Source organism: Dicentrarchus labrax, unplaced genomic scaffold (assembly GCF_905237075.1).
Source record: "Dicentrarchus labrax unplaced genomic scaffold, dlabrax2021, whole genome shotgun sequence".
Taxonomy (NCBI): Eukaryota; Metazoa; Chordata; class Actinopteri; family Moronidae; genus Dicentrarchus; species Dicentrarchus labrax.
Window position 1 is genome coordinate 1,743,338 of NW_026136720.1, and position 24,791 is coordinate 1,768,128.

General features: G+C 41.4%; 2 protein-coding genes across 3 annotated transcripts in view; one reads left to right on the forward strand and one right to left on the reverse strand.

Moving 5' to 3' along the window:
• The first annotated feature begins 1,334 nt into the window (after positions 1 to 1,334).
• Positions 1,335 to 24,791, forward strand: part of LOC127352450 (E3 ubiquitin-protein ligase TRIM21-like) — a 65,027-nt gene continuing 41,570 nt past the window's right edge. The window contains exons 1-2 of one of the 2 annotated variants that reach the window (XR_007881089.1): positions 1,335 to 1,408; positions 2,020 to 4,363. Coding sequence is in view for 1 of the 2 variants with exons in the window: in XM_051380829.1 (XP_051236789.1) it covers positions 2,029 to 3,573 (1,545 nt within the window). In the remaining variant the exon portion in view is untranslated. Of the gene's footprint in view, positions 1,409 to 2,019; positions 5,056 to 24,791 lie in introns of those variants that run through there. The other variant, XM_051380829.1, reaches the window with a different exon arrangement.
• The window catches only part of LOC127352449 (neuronal acetylcholine receptor subunit alpha-7), a 43,124-nt gene continuing 25,170 nt past the window's right edge, over positions 6,838 to 24,791 (reverse strand). Inside the window, exons 6-10 of the mRNA XM_051380828.1 lie at positions 24,418 to 24,585; positions 16,769 to 16,963; positions 15,865 to 15,951; positions 14,841 to 14,950; positions 6,838 to 10,760 (exon numbers count right to left, since the gene is read on the reverse strand). Coding sequence (XP_051236788.1) covers positions 10,185 to 10,760; positions 14,841 to 14,950; positions 15,865 to 15,951; positions 16,769 to 16,963; positions 24,418 to 24,585 — 1,136 coding nt within the window. The 3' untranslated portion in view covers positions 6,838 to 10,184. The remainder of the gene's footprint in view (positions 10,761 to 14,840; positions 14,951 to 15,864; positions 15,952 to 16,768; positions 16,964 to 24,417; positions 24,586 to 24,791) is intronic.

The following is a 24,791-nucleotide window of genomic DNA, read 5'->3' on the forward strand; positions in this document are numbered from 1 at the left end:
AGGACGATGAAGGACAAATGTTTGAAAGTTGAAAACAGGCCCTCAGTCTGTCCAAAATCAGACTAACGCACTGCCTTCTACATTCAGTATGTACTGCATACTGCATCGAGTATGTCGGCTGATGTTCAAACGTACGTCTGCTCATATCTACAAAATAAAACTTATAAAAGCTAGAAGGAACCCGGAGGTTGATCCTACATGTAATCAATGAAAACCTGTCCCTGGCAAACTGAATTTTGGAAGTGTTCTGGATTTCTGCCAATGTGACAGAAAATGCATCCCATTCCCCTGCAGCAACAGTGTATGCACCTTTACAGGTATCTTATAATGAGGTGGAATCAGAGAGGTGTTGATTCAACTCTGTGTTCAATCTTGAGCCTAGAATAGAATAGAATAGATCTTAATGTCCACTTAGGGAGATTTGTTTTGGACTATGTCCTGAGGAAACCTTGACATGACCTTTCTCCAGGGCCGTCGAGTTCTGCTCCCAACAAGGTTTAGATCTGGCTTTGCCCCAGAACGAGAAGGAGAACATTGCACTGACTCAGTTCTTCGGGGACGTTTACAAAGAAGCCTGGATCAACGTCAATAATAAAAAAACAGAGGGGAACTAGATATGAAAAACCGACCTCTGACCTTCACCAAATGGGTAGAAGGGCAGCCAGACAAATCCACTGAGGCTACAGGCTGCACCATGCTGTCAGAAAATGGCGTCTGGCGAGTGACACACGAGTGCTTCCTGAATGCTTACATTATTTGTCAGTTATAGAGAGTTCTTGTATCACCTGCAATACCTGATCTTAGAGTGTAAAGTGTTTCAGTTTGGTCTTGACTTAACTGTGGATAACTATTGTAAAAGTGATGTCTGTAAAGGAAGAAAATGTATTAGAATTTGTGATTCCAGGCAATTAAAGCATATTGACCTTAACCCTTTGCTTATTTTCATGGAGACCAACCAAACTCACGCTTGTTTACTCTTTTTAATGTCAATAAATGGATCAAAATGATGCTGCAATAACAGCATCATAAGAGCGATTTGTTTATATTTCTATTATTTGTTTTAACGTGTTAGAATTTAGTTATATTTTTGTAAGTTGACAACAGGCTACAATGCTGAAATACCGTTTTTAGAGAGTAAGAAGATTTTGGACAGTGGTGCAAAATGTTCACAAATTCACCTTACATATTAAAAGTAAGTCATTGTATTCAATTGTAAACCTGACGGGAGGAACAAAACAGAGCTGCATTAAGAGGTGGAATGACACTCTAAAAGGAGAAGTCGTTCAACGTCATTTTCGTCAAATGAAACTGAAAGTGTATGAGAGCAACAGCTGAGCTGCAGTCCAGACATGTGTCTCTGTCACTCAAGGTTTTCTCAACAACACAGCAGAGTCTGTCTCAAACACTGGTGAGTACAGCTCATAATAACTCCTGTTAAAATTCAGTTTTAAAGGGGAACTGGGCAACTCTAGCCATTTCTTCACTGGTTTTCACTTTTGTTGTCGCATGTTTTCTCAACGAGCTCCCCCTACAGCTCTGGGACGTATATTTCAAAACAGAGGTGGGTAATACATTCATCGTCGCTTGTCCTTATAGCCGGTGTGGCTAACCGGTATTGAGGGGGGGTGTGCATTTATGTGGAATTGCCGTAAAGCAGTTTGTGTTTCTCGCTCGTTCTTGCTTCTCGCGATACTTCCTATTTCCAACTTAATGGGACGGTAGTCCCAAAGTTGCAAGCTTGGTTTTCCACCTGGGGACGCTAGGGGGAGTGGGGACAGTCACCATTAACACCAGAATGGTCATTTAACCATCCAAATGATTTCTAAACGGGTTTATTAAGTTGAAAAAGTTGCCAAATTCCCCTTTAAAACCAAAACTTCAGCTCTACTCAGGGAAATTCCACTCTTTTCATTTTATACTTGATGCTGTCGAATGGAACACGTTGCTGTGATTAAAATGCACTTAACACTTAACAATTATGGAATATGTGAAATATGAAACTTTGAACTTTGTTCTCAGGGTTTAGATATGTTTACTGCCAGCTGTCTGCTGACTGAAGATCAGTTTCTGTGCTCCATCTGTCTGGATGTGTTCACTGATCCAGTCACCATACCATGTGGACACAACTTCTGTAAAACCTGCATCACTGAACACTGGAATATCAATGTCCAGTGTCAGTGTCCCAACTGTAACAAGGTTTTCAACACAAGACCTGAGCTGAAGGTCAATACTTTCATATCTGAGATGGCTGCTCAGTTCAGACAGTCAGCTCAACAGAAAGCCAGCAGCAGCAGCAAACTGAAGGCCCTGAAGTCCTGGCTGGTCTCCTACTGTGAGACTCACCTGACAATGTCAGGCCTGAAGAGATATCACCTGGAAGACAGGATGTGTACGAAGCACGATAAACTGATGGAGCTGTTCTGTAAGACCGACCAGATGTGTGTCTGCATGCTCTGCACTGTTTTAGACCACAAGACACATGATGTTGTTCCTCTGAAAGAAGAATATGAAGAAAAGAAGGCTGAGCTGAGGAAGACAGAGGCTGAAATTCAGCAGATGATCCAGAAGAGACAACTGAAGATTCAGGAGATCAAACGCTCAGTGGAGCTCAGTAAGGAAGGTGCAGACAGAGAGATAGCAGATGGTGTTCAGGTCTTCACCGCTCTGAAGGAGTCTGTTGAGAGAAGCCATGCCGAGCTCATCCACACGATCAAAGAGAAGCAGAGAAAGACAGAGAAACAGGCTGAAGACTTCATCAAAGAGCTGGAACAGGAAATCTCTGAGCTGAAGAAGAGAAGCTCTGAGGTGGAGCAGCTCTCACAGTCTGAAGACCACCTCCACCTCCTCCAAAGCTTCCTTTCCCTTAACGTTGCTTCATCCACCAAGGACTGGACAGAAGTCAGTGTCAGTCAACCTTCATATGAGGGGACTGTGAGGAGAGCTGTGAATCAGCTGGAGGAGACGCTCAGTAAACAGATAAAGAAGCTGCTTGAGGCCGGGCTGAAGAGGGTCCAGCAGTATGCAGTGAATGTATCACTCAATCCTCGTACAGCACATCATGCTCTCATCCTGTCTGATGATGAGAAACAAGTGTATGATAGTGATGTAGAGAAGAATCTCCCAGACAATCCAGAGAGATTTGATCGTTGTCCCTGTGTCTTAGCAAAGCAGAGTTTCTCTTCAGGAAGATTTTATTACGAGGTTCAGGTTAAAGGGAAGACTGACTGGGATTTAGGAGTGGTCAGAGAGTCGATCAACAGGAAGGGAAAAATCAAACTGAAACCTCAGAATGGTTACTGGATGATATGGTTGAGGAATGAAAATGAGTACGAAGCTCTTGCTGACCCTTCAGTCTGTCTCTCTCTGAAGTCTCAGCCTGAGAAGGTGGGGGTGTTTGTGGATTATGAGGAGGGTCTGGTCTCTTTTTATGACGTTGATGCTGCAGCTCTTATCTACTCCTTTACTGGCTGCTCCTTCACTGAGAAACTCTACCCATACTTTAGTCCCAGTAATAATAATAAAGGTAAAAACTCTGCCCCTCTGATCATCTCTCCTGTCAATCACACTGAGTAGAACAACCATTTGATTTTTACCAAATTCACTTCTTCCTTGGAGTTTTTGAGCTTTCTCATCTTGCATTGCATTAATGGGACATGAATGTTTGCAGGAAAAGAAGGAGAGGAAGAGAGGAGCTAAGTCATCATTTTTTAGGCAGACTTTATTTGTCATTTGGATTTGCATCAAAATGAAATTACGATGCAGTGGCACATAGCACAACAGGAATAAAGGGGAGGCAGTATGCACAGTCTAAGAATAGATATGCAAATATAAAAGAGAGAGAAAAAAAACTTTTATATTAAAAAAAACCTGTAGATAAAATATATTGCAGTGTAGTTGCCTATATCATGCCTATCATGGGAACCCCCCGGCAGTCTAAACTTATAGCAGCATAACTAAGGGATGGTTCAGGACTCACTCACTTAGGACTGTGGTACATACCCTGAAACTAAAGAAAGATTGATCATATACAGTAAAGAGCTGCCAACTATGGGTAAGATTTCTTTAAGCAGCCTGGTTGGGATGGGGTCTAAGAGACAGGTTGATGGCTTTGATGAAGGAATTGTTGAAGTTAACTGATGCAAATTGATAGCAGTTGTCCTGTGTTTGAAGAGCCATCGGTACATATTTAGGGCAGGCGGTGATTCATTTTGTCTCAATAATTCAAAAGTTATTAAATAATGGTCATATAGGAAAGGATTATGTGGGAAGACTATTAAATGTTCCACATGAATATTAAAATCACCTACAATAATTACTTTACCTGATTTTGCTCTGCTTCCTGGTCCCAACTCTGGACTGTCAGGTTTTAGAAATAAACTTTGATTCCTAGATAAGAGAGCCGCTCCATCCAAAGAGGGATGGATGCCATCTCTCCTAATCAGACCAGGTTTTTCCCAAAAAGGCCGCCAGTTATCAATGAAGCCCACATCATTTTCTGGACACCACCTCGACAGCCAGCGGTAGACTGATGATATGCGGCTATACATGTCATCACGACATTGACTTTACATATTTACATATTTACATTCCCATTCAACATTAACTTTGGTAAACTCCGGCATAATCGGGCGTAACTACCGCTGACGTGAATAACTATTTTGCTCTATTTACGTTTATCCTTAGCCAGTAGTTTTAAATACGATTCAGCGCCGCCCGCTCTGGCCCCAGGGATGTATTTAACTACGGTCGCTGGCTTCGCTACCTTCACAAATCTGATTATTGAGCTGCCAATAACCAGAGTTGGTTTCATTTAAATGCATATTAACTGCATTACCTGCCTGTTAAACTGTTACATCATCAGAAACAATCTACGCAGCAATAAGAATTTTCATGTTCTTTAGATGTCTGGCTGCCAAATTCAAACCTTTTATTGTTTGATCATTGTATATCTAGTGTTGCATACTAGCATTAATTACTGTAGAGTCTTCCATAAATGAGACAAAACTCATTTGCTTTTCTGTCTTTTTCTTCGGAAATAAATAAAATCTAAATAAAGTTTTGATTGTATTTGATTCATTTATTGTGTTTTTGATTGATATCAAATCTGAAAAACAGCTGATGGTGTTTCTAATGAGCACCAAATCATGTGATTAATTTGATTAAAAACACCGTCAGCTGATGAGCTCCAATAGCCCATCACCTCTGAGATAGTTGGTCGTGTAGGAAAGTGTTTGCAGAGTGACATCTGAGGACGCCCTCAAGTGGAGTTCATAACAAACTACAGCCTGTGGCCTCATGAGAAAACTCTTTATAAATAACTACACAGTCTGATGCTGAGCAGCTGGTGACCCCCGGCAGATATATTCTCTCCCGGTATGTCTGTGCCACGGAGCAGTAAAATCCTCCCTGATTGCCTTTTTAAAATGAGTGGACGTTTTATTTCTTTTCCTGGAGGAGCTGCTGGCCGTCCTGGCAGCCGAGTGTTGGGTGAATAACAGCCAGGCTCATTCTGCCTCAGTTCAGCCTTCACCGCCAGCCAAATCACAAATGACACGCAATGAAAGCAGGAAAGGAAACGAGTTTCCCCAGAGAACAATCTGGAAAATTACTCTCTATTCACACAGACCGGGAGAGTATTGACAGAGTCATACACACTCTCACAGCAAATCAGCTTTCTGTTGCATTTTATCAGAACAGTCTCAAAACATCTGCTGCTGTCTGTCTGTCTGTCTGTCTGTCTGTCTGTCTGTGTCTCAGCATTTCATTGGATTAATCCAGGTTTGGCACCCACAACTCCTCACAAATAATACCTCTGTGTGTTTGTGTGTGGAGCTAAGAGACTTCTCCATGCTACAGATTATGTATTTAAACACATTAATAGGATGTTGTTTCAGATCACGATAACACAGCCCCCGACTCGATCTGCTTCTATAACTATTGAGTCCTGCAGATCTCAGGGGAAAAAAACTCTTGCATGACTTATTTTATGCTCTTGAATGATTTCATACGCACTAATTAACAATACCACGTTAAACAATATAGTGAACATTTGTAAGCACTGAGGTCAGACTGTGAAGAATTTGAGAGGATGTTGATCCTGTCCTATTCACCCTGAGAGTTCTGCAGTGTCAGATTCTTTTGACAAGATCTTAAACCTTAATCAGCTCCTTTGCCTCCTTGAGACAAACCAGTGACTGCGGCAGACACAGAGCGAAATTGGGGGTTGGGGTTAGGATCCTGACAACTGTGTACACAGTGCGGATGAATGTGAAAAACAATATTAATGTGAAGTAATAAATTCAGTAGCTGTTAGCTTGCTGCTAACACTCCACCGCAACTGACGCTGAGAAAACGACCTTTTGTTCCTTTATAGTACACAAATTATTAACATGTGAGCACTCTTCCGTGGTTCATCGAGGATATGGCCATGTGCGTTGCAATCTACCGTCTTTGACTCAATTCAACTAAATCAATAACATAAGTTATCCCAGGACACTTTTCAAATGGAGCAGGTCTAGACCGAACTCCTTATAACGTTATTTACAGAGACCCAACATTTCCCACAATGAGCAAGACCTTGGGAAACCTGGGACAGACCCTTTGGCTCTAGGTGGCCAGTTGGGGGGGAGAGGGAGAGAGAGAGAGAGAGAGAGAGAGAGAGAGAGAGAGAGAGAGAGAGAGACAAAGGTTCACAGCAACAACAATAGCAATTTTATCATTAAAGAGGATCATGAAGTCATTGCTGCTGAGGGTTTATGGGAATACATGGCTTCTTCCAGTAATGGCAACACTGGGAAGTTTTTCAAATAGCACACAAAAGGATCCACATTAGAGATGTCTAAGAAAATGCATTTATTTACAAAGAGCAGAGTGGACAGAGAGCAGCCTGACTGCTTCACATCATGAACATATCGACCACAATCATTCAAACTTCATCCCTGAAATCACAACCTGGTCTGTGAGCTGGAGAATAAATGTTTAATCTCATCTTCTTGATCGAGCGTTCTGCAATAATTTGAACATTTGAACAAAATAAGCTCTATTTGGGAGTAACTTCAGGTGCCAATGAGGGAACGTTGCGTAACCTCCAACTGTCCAGAGCTGCTGGGTGGAAGAGCTTAGTGGAAAATGTAAAGATTTTAAAACAGTGTTTTTTTTTCAAGAGTCCCTCTGTGGCATTGATTCAGCTATTTTCTGCTGCAGCTGGTTACCAAAGCACATTTGCATATTTTACTGAATTTAAAACGTTCAAAGAATAGTTTTTATAGCCGGGCAGAAGTATTGACGACGTAAACGCTAAAACCAGGATCACATCAGAGAGACTCGGTTGATGTGTGGATAAACTCCTTCATTTGATTTCATTGCTGATTAATGCGAGCTAGCAATTAGGACTGTATCTGAACATAATGAACGTCACATAAGGAATTGACCCTTGCGCCCTTTTTGCTCTGTGCTCCAATCTCCTCTTTTCCTGTACTTAGATATGCTACATGCTAGGCTAATCTATGTTGAAAGGACAACCACATCTTTTGTTAGATAATGTTAGCAAAACAAAAAAATGGCCACTGACAGGGTTATCGAGTGTCCTGGAAAAACTGGAAATTGATGATAAATCCTGGAAATAATCTATGTTGTCCTGAATTTTTTCTTTTTTAAGTAATTTTTTTTTGGCCTTTTTGTTGCCTTTATTTGATAGTTACAGCCAAAGATAGACAGGAAAGGGGGGCAGAGAGAGGGGACGACACTCAGCAAAGGGCCACAGGTCGGACTCGAACCCCTGGCCGCTGCAGTAAGGACTCAGCCTCGGTACATGGGTCGCCGGCTCTAACTGGGCGCCCTGTCCTGAATTATTTTATAGTATTTTAGCTCCTCAATCTGATCGCCTATATAAACCTTGTAGACACGTAAAAGCAACTTTACCAGACACATAATAGAAAAACGCTCCCTTTTCATTTCAATCTAGCTGTTCAAACAAGACATGACGTAGAGTTGCAGCAATCTTTTTGGCACTAAGTCTATTTTCTCCGCAGCCATGAGCCGAATATTTAGTGAAGTTCAATGGAAAAGCTGTAAATGTTCATATCTACATACAAACAGCCTCTTAGTGATCAAATGTGTTGTTGTGGTTGTAAATGCACGGCGATGTTAGTTGTTTGTGCAACAAATACTTTGGCTGTCGTGAGAAAGTGAGCGAACGTGGAGCGTCCGACAAACGCTGACCCCCGATCTGTAAAGACCTACTCTGCTCTTAATGTAGCTGCCTTGAAATCAAAAAGTTTGCACGAGACAAAGTTCATTATACAGGTGTACAATTATTTACTGACCTGAAACAGTTAAAGGACCAGTGTGTAAGATTTAGTTACACATTACAACCATTTGAATACAGCTCAGCCTTTCAACCATAGAGAAGAAACTACATTCCTAAAGTCAGTGTTTGGTTTGTTCCTTCTGGGCTACTGTAGAAACATGGCGGACTCCGCCAGAAGAGTTTCCGCTCCCTCTGTAGATAAAAACATCCTAACGTAATGAAAACACAATGATTCTTATTTTCAGCTGATTAAACATTAATAGTCGACTTGCCAGCAACGTGAACCCAGAAATGTTGAGTCGCACAAAGTTTTATCTTAGAAATATACAGTTTGCATTTAGAAACTGCCAGATGATAACTTACATATGTCGGGTAATTAGCATTAATAGCATTAATAGATCACCTATATGGACAATACTCCATTAACTAGTTGGCTGATTTGGACAATTGACTCTGAATCCATTTCTGACATTTTCAAAATACAAAATGGCCATTTTAACTGGAAGTGGAATTAATTTCAACTCCAGGAGGGCTGATTTTGGTTATTTGTATGCATAACCTAATGTCCTAGGTTTCTGCCTCTTAAAAGGAAGTTTTTCCTTGCCCTTGTCTCCAAGTGCTTGCTCATGGTGGGAACTGTTGGGTCTCTGTAAATAATGTTATAAAGAGTTTGGTCTAGACCTGCTCTATTTGAAAAGTGTCCTGAGATAACTTCTGTTATGAGTTGGCGCTATACAAATAAAATTGAATTGAATTGCATTGAATTGATTAATACATCTCACATGCATTTGAGAATAAAGAAAGCTCTTTGTCGCTGAATGTTTGAGGTAATATTTCTTAAGCTCTGCTGCTGGTGTTGTTTTGTCACTGAGCTGTGTCTTTGCTGCTGCGGTTATGTAATATTCAAATAAACAACCTCAAAAGCAACTCGAAAATGTAATAAAATTAGCCCACCAGGAGTTCAAATATGGTCATTTCCAGCTTAATTTTTATACTTTGATGTTTGAATGTCAGAAATAGATTCACCCAAAATTATTAATGCTAATTATGCAAATTGCCCAACATATCCAAGTTAGCATCTCTCAGTTTCTAAACGCTGGGGACACATACTTTATATTTCTATCATTAAACTTTGGCATATTTAATATTTCCCGGTTTACAATTGGACCCTATTGGCTGGCAAATAGACCATAATGAAAACATACCCATGAATATTATATCCCATTTCTGACAACAGATCCTCCTAAACGTTACACATTGGACCTTTAAAAGAGATAAATGGTGTCAACACACCACTTTTATTTTTTAAAGAGTCTGATGCCTCTATAAGATTCAGCATGATGTCCTTTTGTAGTCCAACTCTGAAGTTAGCATCGCCCTGGTTTCTTCAGTGGGATTTACCCATTGGATTTTTGGATATATATATAAGCTCTGTGGAGAACAGAAGGTTTATGATACACATTTCTATGGCCACAAATGGCTCTATTGATAGTAATGGTTGCTAAACTAAACCAATTGCTTCTTGTCTTAATCTTCTCATTAAGAAAGTGAATGAGAGTATTTCCCAAAAAAGTCAAAGTATTCATTTAACATTTGCTTTTCCAACAGGAGGAAACAGCCAGACAAGCAACCATTGAGATATTTTCCTCAATATTTTGGAATAAATATGGAGAATACTGAGCATTGGGACAGTTATCTTCATTGTTAAAATGGGTCATGGTTGAAATCCCTTGTAAGTGAGCCTTAAACTATAAATTAAATGAACTTTATATTTCATTCGGAACCAATGGGCTTTGGGTCTTTACATTTGATTTGTTGACATTAATAAAAATAAAGACAGCAGATATCAGCTGTCAGCCGACGGCTCTCCTCCTCCTCAGCTGAAGAAATCTTTAGAAATGGCCTCCACAAAGTTGGGAGCCGACATGAGGATACCGATGGTGCACAGGATGGTGAAGAGCGAGAATGCAACCAGACACAACCGGTCGATCACTGCCGCAGCAAACTTCCACTCGTTGCAGACCGTCTCCTCCTCGTCCTGGCCGCGGAAACGGCTGGCGATGTATCTCACCTCCTCCAGGATCTGGTTCAGCTCTGCCTCCAGGGTCGAGCCCCCTACTGCTCCTCCTCCTCTTCCTCCGGCTCCAACACCCGCTCTCAGTGCGTCCTCTTCCCCGCCCACACCACCTCCCACGAGCCGTGAGCAGAGGAGCTCGGGTTCGGTAGTGGAGGCGTAGTGCAACCCCTCCATGCCCCGGAAGCCGACGTACAGGAGGTTGCCATTGGTTACCTGCGGATGTCGCAGAGACCCCTGACTGACGCTGAGCTCCAGGCTGGACAGGCTGCCGCGCCGACGCTTGGTGGCGTTGTGGCACGCCAGACGGACCTTTGCCTCGCCAGGACGCCGCATGCGCAGGAACCAGGCGCACCAGTTCAACAATATCACACGGGTCTGAGGAAGAAGAGGAAAAGGAAGAGGAACAAAGGTGAGCGATGAAAACATTTCACTATAATTGTTTTTGTGGGATTTGTTAGTGATTTCTTGATCATTTCTGATTCATCTCAATTATAAAGTGATATTATTTCCCACAATTAAAATTTTGGGGGATGAATGGATGAAATTTACAGTCATCTACTAAATATCTACTGTTGTTAAAATGAAAAATTTAATTTTAACCCTTTAAGATCTCATCCTCAGTCATATTGTTCCCCTATTTAACAATGTATGCCAAAAAATTTACGAAAACTCAATTTCTTGAGGTCAGTTTGAAGACAGCAGTATCCAGGTGATTTACAGTTTTGCTAAAACAAAACCTTAAAACAAATTTCATAAAGATAAAGAATTTGAATAAAGCGATTCATCGGATTAAGTGAGTTAGTCCCTAAAGGCTGAACGAGTAGGATTTGTTGTGTTTAGTGAGCTAGAGAGTGAATGAAGAGAGGGAAGAGAGCATTCAAACATTTCGGCGGTTCTGTTCTAAAGCACAATAAACCTCTGCACACAAGGAGCCACATTGCCGGATTTTGAGGATTTAAGGTCTGCTCAAACAGACCAATTTGTATGTTGATTTAGACTTTTAACGTCACCGTTATAAAAGAAGCTGCAAACTATTCACTACAGTCCCGAACGTCAACAGAATTTACACAGTGTTATTAGCTAAAACGTAGATGTTCGACTCAGGATGGCGCCCTTAGCTTCCACGTCTTTAAATACTCAAGTTAACAGATGAATTCAAGTCCTAATTTGTCTTTTTAAATATAATTTTGGATCAAACTGAACCTCCAGTCAAAAGGTTGTGTACACTTATTATATATGTACTTACTTACTGAAATATTGTATTAAATATTGTAATATTTGTGCCTGGTTGCTAAAGAAGAAGAAGGAGAAGAGAGTGTAAACCTGACCTGTATATCTGAAACTCGACTTTACAAAATGCTAAAATATTTCCATAAAAACAAGTTGATTAAAATTCATTTATGCAGAAACATGTTTATGCGGAAAAATGTGCATGTACATGAGCGAGATATGAGTTCATGTGTAACATATGTGTGTGTGTGTGTGTGTGTGTGTGTGTGTGTGTGTGTGTCAGCCGGATATAAAAATAGAGCATGAATAAAGTGGATCCGTGGCTGTTCAGCTCTCAGAGGAAATCTTCTCCTAAAGTCCAATATTTCACTTCACACTCAGCTCAAGAGGTCATATTATGCCCATTTTAATTTCATACTTGTGTTTGGGGGGGTCTACTGTAATAGGTTTACGTGCTTTAATATTCTTGAAAACATGTTATTTTTCTCATATCGGCCACTGCTGCAACACCTCTATGCAGCCTCCCTACTCTGCCTCTGATTGTTGTTCTGGCGTCTGCAAATTAGCTCAAAATTGTTGAAACGGAAAGCAAAGTGCTACTTGCTTTCTGTAAAAACAGGCAGTTAAGGAGGCACTTAGCGCTAAATGTGTGGTACATCCCCCCCCACCATGCAGCTTAGCTGACTGTGCTGGACTGGGAGCTCCCAGTGAACAGCACAGCCAGACCGGGACCAAATACAGCATCCGATCCTGGAACCCCGGGGCTGACGTTAGCTACACAAGCTAACTTGCTAAGGCAGCTAGATGGATGAAACTTGTTTGTTTATCTAAAACACACCAAGCTTCTGAAAAGGGTTAACAGTTCAGTTCAGTTTTATTTGTATAGCGCCAATTCATAACAGAAGTTATCTCAGGACACTTTTCAAATAGAGCAGGTCTAGACCGAACTCCTTATAACATTATTTACAGAGACCCAACAGTACCACCATGAGCAAGACCTTGTTGAGGGCGGCAAGGAAAAACCTCCTTTTAAGAGGCAGAAACCTCGGACAGACCCTTCGGCTCTAGGTGGGTGGCGTTGAAAGCTGTATCGTACATACAAACTTTGCAACATTTTCTGTCTTTTGATGCAGGTTTCAGACGCCACAGAGGAGTCATGGCTTGAAAAGCTCCAGTGCCGGCTGGTTAGCTCTGTTAGCTCTGACTACCAGCAGCTGTAATCCTGCTACTCTAAGCAGTCACACTCCAGGCCATGCCCCTTATAATGGTCCTCTCTTCTGCTCTCTGCAAGCACAATTTGGAGGGTTTAGTTACACTTCACAGAAGCAACTTTGTGACTGAAAGGTTGAACTGTCAGGATCAACCAAGCAGAGACAGTTGGGCAGCAACAGGGACTGCAGTGCAGAGAGGAACAGAACTACAAATTCAGAAGAAAATCACATAAATGGATAAAAATAAGTCGACGTTATGATTTGTTTTCTGTTGATGTTTCAGATCCACTGTCGGCTGCTGGGAAGCTAAATGAGACAGATTTGTCCTTTCAGCCTCACAGCTTCACCTTCACGGCTCAACAGGCATCCCTCCTCTTCCTCAGAGTGAAACATTCACATTCATGACACACGTCAGAGCAGGGCTGTCACCTCCCCACCTAACCCTGATACACACACACACACACACACACACACACACACACACACACACACACACACCTACAAACACACACTCAAAGCAAAGTAAAGCTAAACTGAGGTAACAGCTCTGACCTTCAAAATAAATTCCATCTTAATGGAATTTCTCTTGTTCAGACTCCCACAGGCGAATATGTGTGTGTGTGTGTGTGTGTGTGTGTGTGTGTGTGTGTGTGCGTGCGTGCGTGTAGGTGTGTGCGTAGAGACCCGAGTCTACTGCAATTAAGCTCCATCCTAAAATAAGTAAATGGGATGAACATTAACATCCAATCAGCTATCAAAGAGAAGCTCCTTCAGAGCTCGTTAAGGACCTGCTGCTCGTTAAAGCTGACTCAGCAGAATGTAGGAACCATATTGCAGACACTGTAACAACGAAGGATGTCACACAAACCGACACTTTGGTACCAAGTTAATATCAAAATTCAGAAAACTTGCCTTTACTCGTGGGTCGTGAGGCCTTCTTGATTTGAAGGGGTGCATTAGAAAAGTTTGCGGTTAAAACCAAAGATGCTAATAGAATAATGGCCAAACGTCAGGGAGAAGAAAAGACTACCGTAAAACTTTTAAAAATAGCCCAGGCGTTTATTTGCCTAAATCACAGAACAACCCCTTCCTTTATTGGGGACAAGTGTCTATTTGGGACAGGCGTTTAATTCCTTTAGCACAAATCTCAGATGGAAAACCTCTTTAACTGTACTGCTTCTTTTGAGTTTTTAAGTAAATTTGACAACTTACAGGAAATTTCAGGTCGTACTTTTTTTCTCTATGCCAGTGCCATGACATGACGCCACAACGTGAATGTCGTTTTACGGCAGCTGAAGATTTACGGCAGCTGGCGTACAATCAGTGAGCAACCGACTTCACATGATAATATTCACAAACCGGATTCATTTTAATGAAAGACTTTGATTCTTTTGATCAGTGGACCCTTGCGGACTAAAGGAATATAAATAATGGAAGAACGACTTTATGATCGATTTTTTCCGTCTTTCTTGTTTACCATGTCGGTAAGTCTGAATGTATTAACGTTATACTTTGGTGTTCATAGTTTCCATAAAATAAGGTGACGGATTGAACTGTGGAGAATCACACTGATTTAACGATGTGCTGCATCCATTTTGACAAAAGTTTAAACGTTTATATTTGTGTAGGCGATCTAAACGGCTTAAAACTCGCTCTAGGGGGCGACAGGTGGGTTTTAAGATGTTTATACATTCAGAACATTTCTATAAAATCCACACCAGGCATTTAAAGAAGACCTGCGTCTGTTAGGGACCCTGCTTTTATTGGAAGTTTTACGGTATTTTAGACTAAATGCCCATTTCATACAAACTTCCTGCAGTTGTTGTGTTTACTGTTGTTTTAGTGGCACAGTTTATCAGTTAGAGGGGCAAAAAAACTTTTTCATTGTGGTATCGAATCGGTATTGAGAATCGTGGAATTTCACTGGTAATGGTATTGCGGTATCGACAACAACATTTCTGGTTTTGTGACAGCCCTAGTAGCAACAGGAGGTAGAAGAAGAGGAATGACTGACCCATCGTGGCATGTGTCCTCCGTCGGGGTCATGGTGATGATACTGCAGAACCAGAACTGTAGCGATGACCGACAGACCCACGATCACCATGGTGGTTGCAAAGTACTGAGCTGAAACACAAAGGTGTTTATAGGATTACTGTCTTAAAATATTCACTTTCATCATTACACGCCTTCCCATCATCAAGTATATCCCCCACCACACATGTCACATGACAAAAACAACATAAAAGACATAAGACCAAGACAAGACAAGAGGGAGACTCGACGCTGTTTAAATTTTAAGTTAACTTTGCACAGAAAAAGCTGGTAGAAAGAGAAACCAAGAAGGTACTTTGTACTTGCATACATTGAGTATATTTTAGAACTTGTACTTTTACTGGAGTTTTTTTTTTTATTTAAGTAAACATGTTAGTACTTCTGCCTCCTCTCGTCTACATCTTAGCTAATGTTTAACGAATTAGCTTACGTGCTAGCTAATTGTAATGTTTCCTTACTTCTGTTTAACATTAATAATCAGGCTCCAGTCGGACAGTCATTACCATGCTTCTTTATTCGGGTCACACCCGTTCTCTCTACCTCTCACGTACCCATGAGGTCATCACGCATATATCTGTGTTCCCAGACACTACACTAATGTACATTAGTTGTTAGCTGGCTATTTACATCTGATAGATAATGTAAGTACCTAGCTAACGATTAATACATAATTATGTCACTTTTGTCTTTTAACCATCTTCAAAATGTGGTTGTATTTTCAACATAGATTAGCCTAGCACATAGCATATCAAAGTACAGGAAAGGAGGAAGTTGGTCGAAGCTTGCTAAACTGTTATTGGAGCACAGAGATCTAACGGACTTGAAGAAGACATCTCTGTAATTACACTGTAAATGATTAACAAGCAAAGAGTGATTTACTTTAATCCCACTTTGTCCTCACGATGACGACAGAGATAACTGAGGTGATGGAGGGATGACGGACGAGAAGTATGATAAAGTGATGAAGCTCTAAGTGAGGGTCTCACCGATGAGAGGAACAGAGTCAGATGTCGCTGGCATGATTTCAGCTACGAGCAGCATGAAGACAGTCAGAGAGAGCAACACTGTGATACCTGCAGAGAGAGAACGGGAGTGTTTATAACTCAAACAGGAAGCAGAGTGCGGTTTGCTTCCTCGTGTTCATGTGTTTCATGTAAAAATAGTCAGCTAGGGCGGGACTTGTTACACACATTGCTATGCAGCTAGTGCTATGAGCTAGCGTCAGCATTTACCTTTCAGTGAACACAGCCAGACCCAGGGCCGAACACAATCTCCAAGACAGATCTGCCAGTCTGACAGGGAATCCAGTATTGAGGTGTTCTTGTCGGATTTGGCTCCTGGCATCCCGGGGCTGAGTCAGTTAGTTTAGCTGCACAGCTGACCGAGATAATGGCAGTTAGCGGTTTGCTACTTATCAATCTGTCCATCAGGAAAACCTGTCAGTCTGGGAGGCTGTGCTCGATCCCGGTCCGGCTTCTAAGCCCGGTTCTGTCGCCTGCTAACGGCAGATACAGTTAAGCAGCAGTTAATTAGCGGTTAGCTACTCTAGCAAGTAGTTAAAGCTATCTGTCCATCAGGAAACTCTATAAATCCCAGAGAGTTGAAGCTGAGTGATGCATAGTAAGAAATACAGTATGTGAACACTTTACTTGGACTTCATGGAGACTGGAGAAGATTGAAGTTGAATATTGATTGTTAGGTGATAATATTGCTTCAAACTGATGCAAAGAAATAGATTTTTTGCTTTTTTGGGGGGGGGGCATAAATTCTTAAATTGTGTATTCGCAGCTACTTACACTGTATTGAGTATGTAATACGGTTAGCATAGAGAGCGCCAGTCAGCATCAATAAAGCTTCACACACACACACACACACACACAGAGTCCTCACCCAGGGAGATCTTCTCTCCGGAGTCAGCGGGCAGCAGAAAGACGAGGAGTGCGAGTGTGGAGATGAGGACACAGGGAATGAGGAGGTTGAGTCCGTAGTAGAGCGTCCTCCTCCTCATCACTACAGTGAAGGTGACATCGGGGTACGGCTCTTTACAGCAGTCGTAGAAGCGCTCGTTTCTCCGTCCAGGAACCTCTGCAGACAAAACAACAACTATGGCTGACTTCCAGAGTCACAGGTTAACCTCTGACACACAGAGGTTGAGTAGAGCGACTGAAACTGCTGCTTTTATCATCTACATCTGTGAATTTAGGATTTATTTCCACCAAACCAGAGTTGATGATTGTTGGAAAGAGTAACAGAGACGGTTTTATTTTGTTTCTGTTGTATTTGAATTGTGTCTTACAATTATCTGTTTAGAAATTGCAGGTTTTGTCAATGGAGCCTGGTTGGCTGTAGCACGCATTGTTTTGGTCTGAGATGCCAGTGGTCTAATGTGACACCTAGTGGCAAGTACATTTTACATATATAACCTTTACCATAATTATGGTGTTGTTGCCACCTTGACAAATAATACCTGCTCTGTTTGACAAGCGATTCTCTTTAAATTAAATAATTTCATCTTGTTATTACTACGTACCAAATTATTCCCATTTTACAAGAAACGCTATGACAGCATATTTTGTCAGATCACAAAACTGTCTTGTTAGTTCCCAAATCAGCTTTTTCAAACGAGAAACCTTTCTCGTTATAATAACTTTCATAAAACAAGAAAAGATCCAGTCACTGTAAGACATATCACATGCCCCAATCACATTAATCAATCACATTTGCTTCTTATTTTGCTGTTTTCTCTGTGGTCTGTAGAATAAAATGACAGAAAGAGCAGTATAGTAGCAGGTCTGGTGGATTGATATTGTACCAGAAGATCAAAGATGTATTTTAAACTATGTAGTGATTCATAAACCAGTAGCGATGTTTTTAAAATAAATTCTGGAACAGATTAGAAGCAGTGCAGAGATCAGAGGACTTGACTGATGTTCGGCTTCCTTAAACTTTAATGAGACTTTAGCTGCAGCTGTTTGAGAGTTGGAGAAGTTAAAGAAGGAAAACCTACAGGGGAAAAGGGCTCTTTCTGCTATTAAAGTCCTATTAAAGGTGAATTAAGCCTCTGTGAGACACAGTTTAATAAAAAAATCAGAAAACTGACACTTGTTTGTAGAAGACTGATGATAAGTAACATTAAGATTTCTTGCTCTAGTCACACGAGCTGCTCAACCTGCAGGAACGAGGCCATTTCATCTTAAATGGCTCAGAAACGTAATTTAATCCTCCACAGGAGAGGTATTTAAATATTTCACAGGAAGTCAAATCCTCCCCGTTGCTGCTGCAGGGAGGCGTGAAGCCGCCCGCTGAGGACGACTGACATTAATGAGGCCTGCTCAGGTTTTATTACTGGAATAATAATCTGTTGCTATAATGTGTGTGCCAGAGATTAATTAAAACATCCAAAATGATTCAAATGAGCAGAGAAAAGTGACAGAAGAACAATAATTCTCTATATTTATTCCTTGGCAAGGTTATTTCTTCCATTTGTTGCCTGGATGCTGTGACCTTTGCCCCCTAGCCTCTCTATTAAGGCTTTTCTATTGGCCAATTCAAGCCATGCTGCACTGATTTTCCATTATCAGTTTAAAGTTTGTTGCGCTGAACGGATCACAAGATGGACCATTGGCCCTTTTCCGTACACGTGCTGGTTTGAGTTGGCCCAGTGTGGCAGCGATTTGCGTCTCCATTACAGCTAGGCCACCAGCCGCAGCGATGGTTGAGAGAGCTCTGATTGAATCAATAAGCAGCGAATCAAACAAATAATATATTTTCAGATTTTTAGAAAATCAGTTACGTTCCAAAGCACAAATAAACACGACCCCCTTTCCTTCCTGCAGGATGTAGACTTGTTACAAAGCCACTAAGGAAGCTCCGCTAATTCAGTGATATATGCATTTCATCTCCTGTAAATTCTTCACAATAAAAGTCCCAGGTTATATATAAGCTTTTATTATGAAGCCAAAATATCCCGGATATGACTGCTGCCATCTTTCGCATTCGGAATAGATTCTGTGCAGTCGTGATCGGGGTATCGGGGCTCAGCTGTCACTCATGATGGTAAAACCCCCTTTTTATATCTTCAGATCACTAATTAAAACCAAACAAACAAACATCAGCGTGATAAGAACAACCTAAAACCTGCTAACATGGAGGCAGTGGGCTTATGAGCTATACTGCAGTCAACCACCAGGGGGAGATTTAAATAATCGAGAAGAATCGCAATATATCACAAATCTATATAACGTTGGTTTAATATAGTGTTAATCTAGTTATTACAGCACTAATTATCAACAAAGCTGAAGTAAATAGAACTGACCTGAACATGGCGACCCAATGTACAGTGTCAGCTACTGCCGGTGTTCAGTGTGTTTCTCCTTAACTTCCACTTCTGGTAATTTTACTGATGAATTGGTGGTAAAAACTCCCTGCTTCTATTTCATCCATCTGCATAAGAGTGCAGAATGCCTGGCTGCCTTTCATTTGCCCGTACATCGCTGCATTGCTCACTACATTGGTTTTAATCTCTGCTATAGGTGCTGGAGAGGAGGGGGTAGACGGGTAAATGGGAAACATGCTGCTGAGATTTTCAACTGAACGGCCCATTGGCTGAACAGCATCTCCGGAGGAGGCTCGCTTTCATTCTCCGCTATCTTCTCCTTCCATTTCATACTCTCTTTCATCAGCCGGTACAAACAGAGGGCTCCAGCTCCCCTGAGACCGAGGACGATGCTGCACTCATCATTAGTCTCCAACAGCAGCTCTGGCTCCGTCCTCTGCTGGACCTCTGATCTGCAGAGGCTTTTTAATCTGTGCTCTGTTGTACTGAACTATGTGTTGACTCACATCCACATCCTTAAACATCAATTATGTGCTGCAGATAAGTTGTTAAAGGTCCAGTGTGTAACAGGATCTATTGTCAGAAATGGATTATAATATTCATAGACAAGTTCTCGGTTGTGTATAAGCACCTGAAAATATGAATTGTGCTTTTGTTACCTTAGAACAGGAGTCTCAAACTCAAATAGTCTTGGGGTCACTGCGAGTATTCACTTTAATGTTCACATACAACAAGAAAGCGCAATATTCTGAAAATAAGCTCTGCCCCTAAAATACGATTTTATCGTTAGTCGCTGTAAAGAGTCTCAGTCGACCCACATTTCATGTTGCAGAAAAAAAACCCACTTCAAACTCACCATCACCATGACCAAAGTATCAGAGGTTTGTTGCAACACGGACCTTTTCTCTTGTAACACAGGAAGTCTCTTACCCTTGCACAGCTGCTTATGCTAACTGTACTAGCTGCTATTAGCTAGTTAGTGGACCTATTAGCTGTCTGTACCCGGACTGGGAGCTGGAAGGACAGCGGCTCTGACCAGGACTCTGACTCTGGGGATGAAGACTCGGCGGGTTCAGGCAGCGACAGGAGAGGAATGAAACAATGAAAAAGGAAGAGGAGCCAGTTTGTAGCCAGTTAATTAGTCAGTAACTGTTAACGTTATCCTTCATCCATCGTATTGATCAGTCCGCCAGGATTAGTTTCAGTAAAGGTAGAAGTTATTGGACTGTGTGATGTAACATTCAGAATCATTATCACTGTTTCTGTTTGCATTTAAACACTGTTCGTCATATATATGTTATATATATTTAAATAATTAAATAAATGTGAGACGACTATTGTCTTTATTGAACGACTACTAGTCGAATAGGACAATCTGTATTCGAGGACGGCCTTACTAAAAATATTTCTATAACTAACATCATTCCTAACAAGAAAAAAGGCAAACAGCAGTTTCTATACATTTTATATCACGTTTGCTTATGAAGCCCTGAAACCTGATCTCTTCTTATCAACCCTTTGACCTTATATATGTTTTAAAGGGGAACTTGGCAACTATTTCAACTTAATAAACCCGTTTAGAAATCATGCGGAAAACCAACCTTGCAACTTTGGGACTACCATCTCGTTAAGTTGGAAATAGGAAGTATCGTGAGAAGCGAGAAAGAGCGAGAAACACAAACTGTTTTACGGCAATTCCACATACCCCCCCCCAATACCGCCTATAAGAACAAGCGACGATGAATGCATTACCGACCTCGGTAGACATTGCTCCACACAGAAAACAAATGCACATCAGCAGCGGTAGAAAGGGGGAGGAGGGTGTCGCAAGTGAGTTTTTTACGACAGTGTTTTGAAATATACGTCCCAGAGCTGTAGGGGGAGTTCGTTGAGAAAACATGCGACGACAAAAGTGAAAACCAGCGAAGAAATGGCTAGAGTTGCCAAGTTCCCCTTTAAATTATTTATTATTTTTATTATTATTATTTGTATAGTTTTTTTAATTTTAATATGTTATCAGTGTTAAAGTCAGTAGTACTTTTCTCCTCCTTGGTGTCCCTGTCTCTCTGTGTGTGTGTGTTTGGACTCCTCCCACTCTCCCTGATTAACTGCTTACCTGTCTAACTGCTCAAACCTGCCAGCTATCAACTCATCAGTCCTGTAGTATATAGACTCTGGTTCTCCATCCACTCTCTGCCAGATCGTTGTCTCTACAAGCCTGGTAGTGACTTTAAGAGAAGTTTTTTTTCCCGGGTCTCAGGATCATACCCTTCGCTACAGCTACCTTCCCACTGGAAATAATTGCAGTTCTCCTGGAAAATTTTACCACTGAACAGAAAATGCCATGAGCGAGTTCTGATAAACGCTGACCATTTTGGAAACATGAGACACTTCTTCATGAACTTGCATTCTTACAAAAGAAACCGGTAACTTCTGTGACTGTTTGGGAGTAAATGCTGTCCTGTATTGTCAATGAAAACTCCTGGAAAATGATTTCTTAACAAGACCAGGAACCCTGTTAACCAACCGTTCTCTCATCCAGACTCCTTTTAGCTTTCTGCCTTTGGTTTTCCTCACTGAAAATCATCAACATTACTACAGTAAGTTGTTCCCCATGAGAGCCAGTGGTGGAGCATCATCCTCTAGTGTGTGACGCAATATTCATTTCCAGTCTTGCAGAAAAAATCTGTTAAGTTCTTTAGATTGACGCAACCAGATTTCAACATCAGTTAGGATTTAAAAACTGCTGCAGTCTGAGCCTTGAACCTAAGTAAGAGACTAAGGGCCTGTCCTCACGAATACGCGGCCTCACCCAATACGATGTTGTTTTGAAAAAAATCGCCATAAACACGGCGTCGTTTCCAGAAATATCTGTGTCCACACAGATTCACTGAAACGACCCAAAACGCTGTAGTACATATGCCAGGCCATTATGTGGCGCTGTGACGCTGCCACACCAATACACATTGGAAAGAGAAGCCATGGAGCATGCACTGTTTACAAACAAGTAGTAGTAGTAGTAGTCTGCCATTGCTGTTATTATGACGCGTCTATCGGCGGCGGCTGAGGTTAAAGGCTAGAGAGGCAGAGCTAATCCGTTTTCGCCGTCCAGACGACTCCGGGCAATCTGGCGTTTTCCGATTTTCCCACTCTGGGACCCGTTTCCAAAAAATATAGTTTTCACACCCCGAAAACTCCGTAGCCGTCTGGATGTGAGGCCGATACGATAAAGTATTTATCCGGATTCGAGAAACATAATTGTGAGGACAGGCCCATAATAAACAGGGTTCCCACTCTTTAAAAAAATCATCTTCCAGGATGTTTTTGAGCTTAAATACACACCAAGGTTTACGTTGATGATCTGCGTGTAAAATAAATTTTTTTCCAGGACAACACAGATCATTTGAATCAATCTCCAGGTGTTTCCATGACTGGAAAACTAGCGCTGCAATAAATGCACAAAAATACTGTAATATCCAAGGTGGTGGTGATACGTTTGGATATGGTCTGTATTTCGATGTTTACAGACATGGATCTTTGACAGATTTTAGTTTTATAGATCTGGATACATTTCCGTAGACTTGGATTGAAACTTCGGATATAGTCTCTAAATTTCCAGGTTTTCCAGGAAGCCTGTTAAGCTTTTTGTAGTGTCTGAGTTGTTAGATGTCTCATCCACCTGACCTCCACAGTTACTGTCCCACATGTTGGTAGGGTTGTAACATCGTAACTTCAGTCAAACAAAATTGTCTTTGTTTTTCTTTCCCTTAATGGAAGAGCTGGTGCCCCATGTACCAAAGTCCTGTGGCCCTCTGATTCTTTAAGTGTTTTATCAGAGTCAGACGACTAATTTCTCCCTCATTATTATTATTATTATTATTATTATTATTATTACTATTATTATTATTTTAATTCAGTTTAATGATGATTATGATACAACAACCTGTAATTCCAGTGAGAACTAGATAAACGTGCAGCAGACGTGTGCGTGATCAGATGGCGTTATGACTTCGTTCAAACATAAAACTCAGTGTCGGCTCTTCAGGAGGCCACAGGTCTCTGCCTCGCAGTGTCCCACGATCAAATCAAAGCGCTAAAAAGGGATTGGAGCTGATATAAATGTCATTCAATCGTCACGCTTTGTTGAGTCATCTGGCATTTGTGAGCGGCCGATAGTACAAACACGGCTTGCAGGCGACGGCGGCTCCCATCAGCCTTCGGGTTCACTGAGTCGCTCGGCCGGCAGCAGGAGGGTTTAATTACCAGCAGATTAATGCTGGATAAGAGCGCTGATATGAAACCCTCCTCAGCAGACAGATGGAGGGGCTGCCTCTGAGCTGCTCTCTGAGTGTTGGGCTCTGACATTTACATACCGTCGCTGTCAGGGAGAAAACTCCTAAAATGTTCAGGAACTAATTAAAACAACTTGTTTGTTTTGCCATTAACCGGTCGGGGATCTCACCGTGAAATGAGCTCGCCAAAGTTTGTTCCCTCGTTTCCCCTCTCAGATTATCTAAAAGTTTCTCCCTGATCACTGAAGCAGTATGAATAAGTCCTGTGTTATATTTTTATATAATATTATATTAATATTTGTATAACTCGCAGCATTTTAGCAAAAGATGTACGTTTATTGCCAAAAGTATGTGGACACCAATGTCCAGATACAATAAAGGTGGGGTTGGTTATTCTGGAGAGTCCATCGACTAAGATATATAGACACTTTGTTTGTTTCCCATTTACTATATTAACAACCTGGGAATGAGAACTTTTAATGTATTATGGATTTAGGTCCACTCACACAGTGAAAGGAAATCGTAACCCTCCAGTACCCAGAGATATTTTATATATTTAGCTTTTCCCAAATTTGCGTTCGTCCCTTTTCTGTTTCCCCACCTTCACGTACAGATCCATTTTCCCAGTTCAAGAACTTGACTGTTCTGCCTGACCTCAACCCGACCCAACATGAGCCATACCTGATCATCTAACATCAGCGGCCAAAGAGTGGAGGTTTGTATAACAGTAGATTAATCACATGTTCAACTATCACATATGGCTGGAATGTCAATCTGTCCACATACTTTTGGCCATGTAGTGTACCGTAGGGGTTTAATATACACAAAGTTAATTCAAGGATTTAAATAACCATGGACTGAATGTCCAAGTATGAAAAGTCATTCAGCCTCATGTTTACTTGTACTCTTACCCACGAGGTCCCATTCTCCGTTGGCGATGTATCCGGTGATGTCGGCCTCGATCATCTGCAGGTCCAGAGACCAGCCGCCGTATGTCCATGAGCCGAACTTCAGGTCGCAGCGCTGCACATCGAATGGAAACCAGCGAACGTCGATGTAACAGGTGCTCTTAAATATTCCTATAAAAGAAAAATGGAAAACAAGCTGTGAGGAGGAGATAAAGGAATACAAAGTAAACTACCGTTGGATGGGGAATGCACAAAAACAAGGTCAGTAACCTCAGAATGAGAAGAAGAAATAAAAATTGTGTTTGTGTGTCCGCAGGAGATCAATATCAAATCAAAGCAAAAACTAATAACTGGGAGGAATTCATGAAGAAGATAAA